General features: G+C 36.5%; 1 protein-coding gene and 1 long non-coding RNA gene across 2 annotated transcripts in view; one reads left to right on the forward strand and one right to left on the reverse strand.

Annotated features, from left to right (window-relative positions):
* The window catches only part of LOC106873608 (uncharacterized), a 30,153-nt gene extending 28,589 nt beyond the window's left edge, over positions 1 to 1,564 (reverse strand). Inside the window, exon 1 of the long non-coding RNA XR_001409901.2 lies at positions 1,059 to 1,564. This is a non-coding gene — a long non-coding RNA (uncharacterized LOC106873608). The remainder of the gene's footprint in view (positions 1 to 1,058) is intronic.
* A 2,613-nt stretch (positions 1,565 to 4,177) lies between these two features.
* Positions 4,178 to 11,800, forward strand: part of LOC106873606 (sorting nexin-6) — a 39,042-nt gene continuing 31,419 nt past the window's right edge. The window contains exons 1-2 of the mRNA XM_014921050.2: positions 4,178 to 4,296; positions 4,435 to 4,482. Coding sequence (XP_014776536.1) covers positions 4,291 to 4,296; positions 4,435 to 4,482 — 54 coding nt within the window. The 5' untranslated portion in view covers positions 4,178 to 4,290. The remainder of the gene's footprint in view (positions 4,297 to 4,434; positions 4,483 to 11,800) is intronic.

Consider the following 11,800-nt stretch of genomic DNA (forward strand, 5'->3'; position numbering starts at 1 on the left):
TATATATATATATATATATATATATATATATATATCTCATGGGGTCCTTTCAGTTTCATTATATCAAATCTCCACAAAGACCTTTGGTCAGCTTGCAACTCATGTAGAAGACACTTGCCCAAGGTGCCACACAGTAGGACTGAACTTGGAAACATTTGTTTGGGAAGCAAACTTCTTACCACACAGACGTGCCTTTGCCTGTATATGTATGATTACATTTGTGTTCATTTGTTAAGTTTACATCCATGAGCACCAAACGTGTCAGTATTCTACAGAAAATAAAGGAATTCTTGAATGCAGGATGGCTGTGAATACAGCTTGGAAAATCAGGTAAATACCCTTTGGTCATCTTTTCCTGTCTTCTGAAGTGTACGTATACCTGATTGTCTGAGCTGTCTTTACAGCCATCCTGCATTCAAGAATTTCTTTATTGTCTGTAGAATATATATATATATCTGGGGTATATATTCTGGGTGTGCTAGGTGTGTGCTGCACACCCATTGAAAATGGCAAATTCATTATAAATATTCACTTTACTCATTGATTTAATCAAGAATCTTAATGGTAAACCATTGTTATACCCTTGCTTGAAAATTGGTGGGATCGGGTGTGGCAGCACACTCAATACAACAACCACCATATGCTACTCATATATACGTGTATGTATGTATGTGTGTATGTATGTACACCCATGCCCGCATGAAACACAGATGATAATGAAGAGAATGACATATGGCAGACTTTTACACAGCTTTCATCTACCAAATTCACTCACTGTAGAATGGTCAGCTTGGGGTTGTAGTAGATGACATTTGTACTGAATGCAAAAGCATCGTTTTGAAGCAAACTTCCTAACTACATTCATGGATATATATTTAAATTTTATTTTCAGTGTTTACTCTTTTGAATTCATATGTGTATAACATATACCCCATTGAGTATTCAACAAACTTTGGTTCACATTCTATAAAACAGCATGAAAACACCAGTTACCCATTAATGAAAAGATTAACTTGTACATGAAGATGAAAATATAAAAAGAAATGGATTTTACTTACAAGCTGAGAAATCTCGTCCAAACTTACACAACTGTTGTACTGAATTTGCCTGTCTGGACAATCTATTCTCTAATTAATATCTTTATATATTGTATTAGCTGAATGCCTAGACACTGAGCAGCTTCTACGTTTTGTATCATTTCCTTGATACTTCCTATTTACACATGACTGATTTATGGCATTGACCTTCCAAATGTAAATCACTTCCTTTCTTCTGCTCAAAGTCTGTGACTCCTGTTCTTTTGTATTTCTGATTAGTCAGAGAGACAAACACTCCTTCAACAACAGCTGAACTTACACCAGTTAAGTTGTGCCTGCTCACTTTGGGAACTATGCATTAGCTTTTATACTGGAAGTAGCAAAATTAAAAATAGCGCATAATAATCTCTGTCATAACATCTACTAATTAGCAATTATCATTTCCCAGTCTGAAAAAAGAGAATGAATGGCCATCTCAGGCCAGTATTAGGGTATTCAGCACCCTGGGCCAGTCGTACAGAGTGCTCTCTCATTCTCTGTTATGGCTGTTTGGTGAATACTGCCAAAAGCAGTAACTTATGACATATATGAGAGGGTACCCAAAAGTAACCGGAAGCATTCTCTGTAGTACAAGCCTGTTGTAGTTTGTGCTTCCACCGCTAGAAGCCACTTGATGCAACACTCGGGCATTGGTCTGCTGACTGGCAGCATTGGCTTCAGTCTTACTGGCCGTGTCATTGTTTTGCAGTGCTTCTCCCTTCTTCATTGACTTTTGCAATGGTTGAAACAAAGGAACAATGTGCTTCTGTGAAATTCCATTTTCTACTGGAGAAAACAGCAGCTGAAACAGTTGTCATGCTTCAAACAGCTTACAAGTATGCTGCCATGAGCAAAAGACAAGTTTATGAGTGGTTTTCATGCTTTATGAATGGTCACTTTTTTTTTTTGAAGACCAACCTTGTTTAGAGTGACTATCAACCTCTCAAACAAATGGACAAAGTCTTAGACATAGAACAAATAACAATGACCTCATAAACATATTAGAAAGTAAAGTAAAAGTGAATAAAATCATATTTTAATGGACATAAGGTCACTAATAAGATGTAATTAAATGTGTATTTATATACAATAAACATTCACATGTGCAAAACGGATTAGTAAAATTGACTGAAATAGATCTGTAATACTGTATTCTATAAATATTAATATAACCGTAGTTTCCTCATTCACTCGATGGAGAAGGGATCAGGCTGTCACTGAGTGGTGGTTCAATATCTGGTGCATGTCGAGCACCTTTGCGGGTGTCAACACAGCCAATGCACGACCCTTTGTCGAGAACAGTGTTGGTCGAGGGGTTTGACTGGGACGGTATGTCTGTCAAACGGTAACGCAGGTGTCCCAAGGCGAGCTCAGCATGGATGGAAACCACGCATCGAATAAAAGGGCAACAGCTTGCTCGATCTCAATTTTCAGTACAAATATAGACTGTGAAAGCGTGGCCCATCGATCCTTTCCGAACAGTGGCGAGCTATGGATCTGTTGAGAAGTGTCAGTAACGTAACCACAGGGATAACTGGCTGGTGGCAGCCAAGTGTTGGCAGCTATGTCACTTTTTAATCCTTTGACATTGGCTCTTCCTATCATTGCAAAGCAGAATTTGCAGCATTGGATTGTTTACCCACTAACGGGGAATGTTAGTAGGGATTGGACCATCGTGAGACAGGTTAGTTTTATTCTACCGATGCATCTTGTGTACACGGCACCCCGAGTCACGTTGGGGGTTTAGTGCACGGCAGCAGCGGTGCACTCACGTGTTGTCATTCATGTTGAATATTCTGAAAAAAACATGCTTGGCCATGGGGAAATATCGTCTTGAATGGAAACAGGTGAGGGTTGGCAGCAGGAACGGCATCTGGACATAAGAAATGCCCCTCTATAAAACTCTGACCCATTCAAGCATGGAAAAGTGTTCGTTAAAACGATGATGATTGTGCGCATGTGTGGGTGGGGGGGGTGTCAGAAAATCAAATAACAGCAAGAGAATTTTGTTTTGTAGTTTTTAACCAAGGAAAACGTATTATAATTTCTAATGTAAGGGAAATAATTATAAAGGTAAATCAAGAAATAGCATAGGAACTTTAAAATAATTCAGTCCAGAGCTGGGGGATGCTGTGGAATTTTTTATTATTTCATTCTTGGATTCTTCTAAATCCAGTCAGGTCATGTTCGATCGATATTTTTTTCGTCCGTCTTCAGGTGCATTGTAAAGTGTGTTGTTGCAAATGATAAAATATTCTACATTATTTACATTTGACGGATATTTGTCTTCATCTTGTTTGTTGTTAACACAACGTTTCGGCTGATATTCCCTCCAGCCTTCATCAGGTGTCTTGGGGGAATTTCGAACCTGAGTTCTCATTCCTAAGGTATTTTTCGATGTTGTTGTTGCTGTTGTTGTTGTTGTTATTATTATTATTATTATTATTATTATTATTATTATTATTATTCAGGTCACTGCCTGGAATCGAACTCGTAATCTTGGTGTTAGTAGCCTGTGCTCTTAACCACTACGCCATATGCACCTGATGAAGGCTGGAGGGTATATCAGCCGAAACGTTGTGTTAACAACAAACAAGATAAGGACAAATATCCATCACATGTAAATAATGTACATAATTCCTCATCTCTATAACTGGATAAAATATTTTGTTTGTTAAATTATTTCTTATTCCATAAAGATCAAGACAATGTTATGAACACTTGATATTAAATAAAGGTTCATTGGCAAAATAGAGCATAGAACAAATGCTTTGCGATGAATTGTTATGACATATTTTTCCTTTTGAGTTCAAATCGCGCCTTTTATTTATGTGGTGGTTGGGTCTACAAATATGTTCTAGCGGAATAATGAGGTCAGTCTAATCGACTGCATTCACTCTCCAAATACTCGTATACTATCCCTGTCTAAAAACCAGATGTATTTAGATCAACTCTTTACAGACTGAGTTCAGACGTGGTGAGATCAACTTTCATTCCGACGAAAATCGATAATATAAAGTAATCAGTCCAGTACAAAAGTCGATTTATATTCCTTTTTTTTTTTGCATCTTAGATATGAATGGAATAATAGATTGCAGAAGATAAAAAGCTTTATTCAGTACGAAAGCATGGCGCACAATTGTGTAATGTTGATATTCGATCGCTGCTGTCTTTACTCAATTGTTAAATCACGTGTCATAATTGTCGGGCAGCCATGATGGTGGGTGGATGTCGGCTCCGATCGACTTTCTCTTACTTTTTCTCATCATTTCTTATTATTTCTGACAATTTAATCTCATTGAAGCCTGATGCTTTACCCTATATTCAAATTCGTATTCACGTTTTTCTTTTCCTTTAGGACGGACTAGATGACAGTCCCGACCTTTTAGGCGGTGATCAGAACAAGGTAAGCACTTCTCTCTTCATTTCAAACCATTTGTTATTGAAGACGAAGACAGTAATTGATTGATTGATAAACTTTTCCTCTTCACTTTACAACTGTTTCTTTATTACCGTTTCCTTTCAAGCGACAGGAAACGGGCCGTCTTCACGTTCCTAACTTTTTATACCTCTTTCTCCGAGCCTTGTCGTCGAGTCCTTCCTCTGAGGGTCAATATTTTCACTCCCTCTTTTGTAAAACTCGAATTATTTTCAGTCAAAAATTGATGTTAATACATTTCAGTCTTATTTTATGTTTATTAATATTAAATGCAGTTTCGATTCTCGCTAGTACTGAATATGATTTTTTATTCACACCCCCTACATGTGATATATAATATATTTGTCCATGTGACTTGTATAACTGACATTGATGATACATTAATAAAAAGAAATTTAATGATTGTCAGAAGTAGTTTTAATCCCTCGTCAAAATACGGCCACTAAAGTTTTCATTAATTTCAATGCTGTGAGGTTTCCATAGTTTTGTTGAAACAAAAACTGAACGTTTCGTTGAATTAACAGTAAAAGCGTGTTTAGTTATAAATGACATTTAATGCTGCGATTGGTTTTATAATCTACATAAGTTATTTATTAACTGCTATTATTTGTACATAAGAAAATTAAGACAAAACTATGCAACAAAATATTTCACAAGATCCACTCTATCACAATTTAATATAATATATTGTACATGACGATGGTAGAAGTTTTACTTACAAGGCGAATAGACTCAATAAATCCTTAGTTAGATATTAAAAATTATTTTATTATCTGTGTGATTCGAATGTAGAGTTGACGGTTGACTCGTTTGTGACACCCCAATTAAGTAATTGAGTTCATGGTGATGTCTTCGTGTTTCTAAATTGTACTTCATGATACAAAAACAGTTTCTTGGTCCTCCAAATTCTCAACCCCCGTTATGTATATTAAATATTCCTTATTGCTCATTATTCACTTCAATATGTAATTTAAATAACAGTGCAATTTTCGAAAGAATCGCAGATTTTGTTTCCTTCTAAATATCAAAGTTTCTAAGTAAGTGGACTATTGAGTAAATTGGTCTTATAGATATATGTAAAGATACTGTTAGAGCCAAAGAGAGGCCTGCTATGTGGTCGATTGATTTGCTAGGAATGGCAATAAAATCTTATTCATACCCTACTATGCCGTCTGATAGAAAAGACACATGGGAAAATACAGTGCTTAGTTCATGATTTGATAAACGACATGCAGGACTGGAACGTTTTTGATCAGATGTTAGCTGTGTCAGGACGGGTCTACGATAAAAGAACTCGTGCTTTAGATGTGTGCCGACCCCCAGTGGTCACTATTGTATGGGTTATTGAAAGAGTGAGAGACTTATTGTGAATAAAACGGTCACACACGAGAATATTTTGTTTCTCAAGTTATAAAGAAATATTTTGTTTGGCATAATTTCGCTGAATGTTATAAGGATTTTATATTTCCTTGTGTCCTACATATTTCCCCGTAAATATAATTTCAGTTATCTTTTTCTCCGCCAAAAGGCTTCGTTCAAAATGTTAGTTTTTACTTCCCTCCAGTCACATGAAAACAACATTTTTATCTCTATTTCCATTATCTGTGTGCCTGTCGTTTATATGACGAACAAAATCATAAGGTGGTTGCTGTCACCCGATTTTCTCTTTCGGGAAAACGAACGACGAAAAGCCATTAACTACTTCTCTCGGGAGTAGATTTTTATTTCGGCTTCAGTGAATTTGATTTTTAAAAAATTAAGTCCTTCCTTCGAAAGTTATACTTGAGTTTATTACGAATATTTGTATCCATCCGGTGGGCGTAACCCAGTAACCTGCTCTTCAAATTTTTTGAAGTTTGATGCTGGTGTACCTCTTTCCTTATAGTTCTTGTCTCTGTTAATAACTGGTTATTAACAAGAATTCGCCATTGTCTTAAGACCAATATAAATAATAAAACATGTACAGCTGCCGGAGAATGTAGTTTAGAATTCGATTAGGATTCGATTTATTGGTTAGTATTTGTTTCGTTTAACGCATACTAGACTGATGGTCCCATTGTGATCAATATACACATATACAGGCACGTTCATGCGTGAAACACACACACACACACACACAGAGTATGACTTTATAGCGATCTTTGAGTGAAAGTTGAAACGACGATATTTCTTTGCAACGAAAATTCTTTAATCGTTATATGGTTAGGATGATCACTTGATATCCTCCATCCTATGGGTTTTTTTTAAAATTTGTTTTGTTTAGGAGATTCATCGATTAAGCTTGATTTATGGGTCTTATTTTCAAATTAAAATTTTATTTAGCTTTTGTCAGATGAAAACTAATTCAAGCATGATTTTTTTTTACTGAACACCGAACTCAAAGAATTGATGCTTTGGGTTTATTGCAACATCTCAAATATCTACAATTGCCTTAGTACATTTTGCACCTATGTTAAGGTTTTCAAATTTTTAAAGCTCCTCCAGCCTACCAATTTAGAGCCCCAGGTCGATCTTGTGAGTGAATTTGGTAGATGGACACTGTGGGAAACTTGTGTCCCCATAACAGTGATTCAAGAAAAGAAGACCATTAGAATGAGCACCAGATTTAATGTGCTGGAGTTTTCTTAAACTAAACTCTTTAAGGCTGTGCTCCGGGCTGCTGTTGAATGACTGAAACAAGTAAAAGATGAAATTGCAGTTACTGTTGTATGAAACACAATACTAAAAAGGGAAAGAAAAAAAACAAACAAACTATCTTTCCCTCTAATCCCAAACTCTACCCCACATCTCTACCCATTAACTTTGTATACAATACCTCTGCAATTGAAACGATTGCACTCAATGCCCATGTTGTCTCCATATTCTCATACACACGTTTGTATATGGTACCTCTGTAAACCAAACTGTTTCATGCAAAATTAAACTTCTCTTGAATTCTCACCCTTCTCTGTCCCCAGTTAAGCAACTTTGGTTGCTAAAGTCCACTCATGTGATAACATTTAAAGGATTTTAACACAGGGGTTCTTGTCTTTATTTAAAATCTGTAACCATTTTCTTATGTCCTTTACTAAAGAAGACCAACTCTTGCTAACTTTTCATGTTGTACACCTACTTAATCTATATTCCTACACGGTGACCATCAAGATGAATTTTGTAAATTGAGATCCAGCAGTGATTTTCTGTCCCATGTTACACATTAGAGTTCTTATGAACTTCAACAAGCTACTTGACATCAGTTGAGCTTTCATGAACCTTATGGCAGATTTGTTGTCCCCTCTGCCTAATACCAACTAATTGCTGTAGGTATCTTCAACTCTATCTTACCTCTTAACTTCGAGGCCAATCATCATCTTTCTAAATTTCCTTTTTGTACATTAACAGGCTTTTGATGTTATTACGCTATGCATTTGCTCATACCAATTAGCAGACTCTCTTTCCTTGCTTTTTACATATAGTTTTCGTCTGCAAACAACTTTTGAAACATCTCATGAAACCTTCACTCACTCCATGAACTGAGACCTTTGAATCATGAAAACTTATCTTGATCTCATTCAGCAAAATACACATCACAAATCGAGGACATAAACTTATACCAGATCAAGTGATATAACAGAGTTGTTAGTGTTGGTTAGAATGCCTCTTCTGTGCTTTGAATTCAAATCCTGCTGAGGTTAGCTTTGCCTGTCACCCTTTTAGATGGAACTGTAAGAATGTCTCACCAGATGTCTTTTGAAGTTTGTTCTGGCACTTTGCATTTTGAATTAAAATCCCACCTTGACCTGCCTGGGTTTTGGCCTTGATCTTTCACCTGGCACCTTGGATCCTTTTGTGAATTTCGCTGTTGCAAGCATTTGGGCAAGGTCTCGAATTTGAAGCACCTTCCTCCCTCTTTACCACCTGTCTTGAAGGATTTTTAAGTGGTCAAAGGCACTGCCTTTGTACCTCGATACAGCTTGTATACTGAAGCCAAGGAGAGAGTCTGAACATTGATGCTTGATACGCTAGAAATAACAGCCAAATTCACTACAACCTACATCTTACCGATTTAAAAAAGATCACCTCAGAGAATGAAGCCTGAGTACACTGTTCTTGAAAATAAAATGGTTTGGATGTTTGGAATGACTTTCATTAGTCAACTTGGGACTAAACAACAACAAATCTCATCCTGTTGAACCTTTCCTTTTTTAGTGTGTGTTTATTTCTATAATTAATTGTGGAGATACTTACTCTGCATAGTCCTTATCTAGAATTACTTGATATATCAGCTTTTCTTTTGCCTTCAGGTTTTACTCATCTCCCTGATCTCATACTAAGCATTGAATTGTCCCAAACCTTTCCCCCCTAAAACAGGGAAATCATATCCATTATGTGGTTGTGATTCTAATTGCTTATCTGTTACATTTCCTGCTTAAATATCTGTAAGTAGATATCTGTTTGAAAAATGAAGGCAGGAAAAAGAGTTGAATTCTAGTGAAGTGAAGTGTTTAACACAGGATTTGAAGAGTGTAAAGTGAGACATTGTAGAAATGGTCATCGGTGGTGCCTAGCTCTGCTATAACAATCCTGTGATCAAATGATATTCTAGTTGTGACCATCTTGTCTTGTTCAAACATAGATAACATTACCCAATGTGTCCTTTCTTTTTTAAGATGGTAGGATGTAATTTGAGGGAAATTTGGCTGCTATTGGATCAGGCAATCACATTGAAGTACTTATTTCCTTGTAAAGTATGATGAGATATTAAGTTCAAAAGTAGGTGAGTGGAAAACTGCTTGTTTATGTTTGGGTGGTATATTTAATCTGATTTAATAAGGCCTTTGGATGCCTTTAGCTGAGTGTTTAGAACTTTCTTTACTTAGAGTATTTGCAAAGGGTCATGAAGAGGACTGTCTTAACAGCTTTATAGACCCCTAAGCAAATCAATGCATTCGGACCTATAGTATTTGTTAACAGCATACCACAGTGTACATAAATTGGCGGTGGGCCCCAAGACTTGTGGGAACCCAAGGCAACTGCCCAGTAGGCTGGTGTCATTAAGATGGCTCAGGTCATGAATATTGTTTTCCCTCTAGACTGAGTGATATTAACAAGAAATAACAACAAAGTATTGCCTTTTCATCACACATACGTTAACTTTTATGAAAACTATCATTACACATCCATCATACCATTGCTATTTCTTCACCATTTGTTCCAAATCCTTTGCAAGAACAGCTCTTTTTGCTATTATATAACATTAAACTTGTTATATATGCTTCATATAGTCTTCTTTTTCTTGGAGAAAGGAACCTTTTTGTTTCTAGCACAGGTAAAATTCTCACTCTGAGCTTCTTATGTAACTTAGAGAGCAATGTCTCAGTAGATTGCATCTGTATGTAAAATACATGCCAGCACCACCATTTTGACATTAGCTTTTCCATGTGGAGTTTGTCTCCTCTGCTGTGCAGTGTATCATGTTTTGACTTGATTGTTTTTTAATCTCTTTCTTGAGACCTGTTATCCCGAGAGATTATCTCCTCAGTAAGATGATCAAAAACCTTGTTTAACACTCCCTCCCCACTTCATTATTCTGTATTTGAATGATTCCTTTAAGATTGTTAAAGAAATAGCTATCTATCGACTGACTTCAATTCAGTGCCCTTCACTGAATTGGTGCTTTCCGAGGAGAGTTGAAGGAAATCAATATTGGCTGTGAATTTCCTGTTGATAAACAAATCAGTTACTGAGCTACGTAACTCTGTCGGTCATATATGCTAGATTGACTCTGTCAGAGTAAATACCACGGTTTGCAGTGTTCTTTTGACCATTTATGTTATTGCAGCAATTGAAAGTAGCTGGATTTCTAGAGCTAGCCACCTTATTCTTCACCACACACCTTTCAGTGTCAATTTTTTTTGTGTGTCAGAGTGAATGAACAGTCCTTAAAAATGACCTAATTCCATTCTCTCAAATTTTTTTTTTTTTTTTTTTTTTTTACAAATTTGTAAATCCTGAAAACTTAAGTTTCCCCTTATCTAAGATCAACTTCTGATGTAGTTGTGAAAGTAGTAACTTTACAGGTTCAAGAATAGATTGGGTTAAACTTGGAAAATTTGGACACGCTAGGTAAAAAGGTTGTTTAGCCTACTCTGCCCTGACAAACAGACTAAAAAAAAATTAAGTGTTCAAGCTGTGATCATCTCTTTGTATTGCAAGAACTAAGCTCTTTAAGGTCTTTCTCTTCCTAAGACAGTAGGGTGTTTAGCTGCTATTTCTAGAAGGTTGAGCAGCTGCACTTTGTTGGTTTGTGTGTAAGCAGTATTGTAATTTTGTATTTGATGGAAGAAATGGAAAGCTATGATAGTTTGTGAGAATTTGGCAATTGATGAGATAATATTCTGCAGACTAAATCAATGCTGTCATAGCATGGAAGACCTACTGGAAAACTGATCATTCCTCTTCAGCCATTGCAATTATCTTTATTGTTCTGGTATTGTACGTTATAGCTGGAATATATGCATTCAACCTTATGTAAAGAATTTCAGACCAGAGAAATTCAGAAATACCTAAATGTATTCAACCATTATTTGTCACAGTATCTTTCAAATGGAATAACTTATTGCCTTTTTGTTTTCTATTGGTTGGCTGCTTATACTGAAATCAAGTAGCTTAATCTAATTCTCAAACTATCATCTGAAGTTAAAGTGCAGTGTTTCTTCAGAGTTACCACCACCACCACCACCACTACCATGCTATAGTCTCTCCTATAGTTTTCCTGATTATGAACTTTTGTCACTCAGATAACAATTTATCAACTGTTTAATGCTAAAAATCACAAGATTTAGATATGCTTGTGAGCATATTGTTTTTGTTAATCTTTATACCAGCGTGTGACACTTTAAGCCTGTCTCTGTCCTGTGTGTGAATGTATTTGCAGCCATGTAGTTTCAGGTTTGGTCCCACTGCATTACATCTTGGGCAGGGTCTTCTACTATAGCACCAAAAATCAACCAATGTCCTGTGATTGGACTTGATCCACAGAAACTGAGAAGAAATCTATTTTGGATGGGTGTGTGTATATATATATATATATATATATATATCATCATCATCGTTTAACGTCCGCTTTCCATGCTAGCATGGGTTGGACGATTTGACTGAGGACTGGTGAAACCGGATGGCAACACCAGGCTCCAGTCTGATTTGGCAGAGTTTCTACAGCTGGATGCCCTTCCTAACGCCAACCACTCAGAGAGTGTAGTGGGTGCTTTTACGTGTCACCCGCACGAAAACGGCCACGCTCGAA

The sequence above is a fragment of the Octopus bimaculoides genome, chromosome 6 (assembly GCF_001194135.2).
Source record: "Octopus bimaculoides isolate UCB-OBI-ISO-001 chromosome 6, ASM119413v2, whole genome shotgun sequence".
NCBI lineage: Eukaryota > Metazoa > Mollusca > Cephalopoda > Octopoda > Octopodidae > Octopus > Octopus bimaculoides.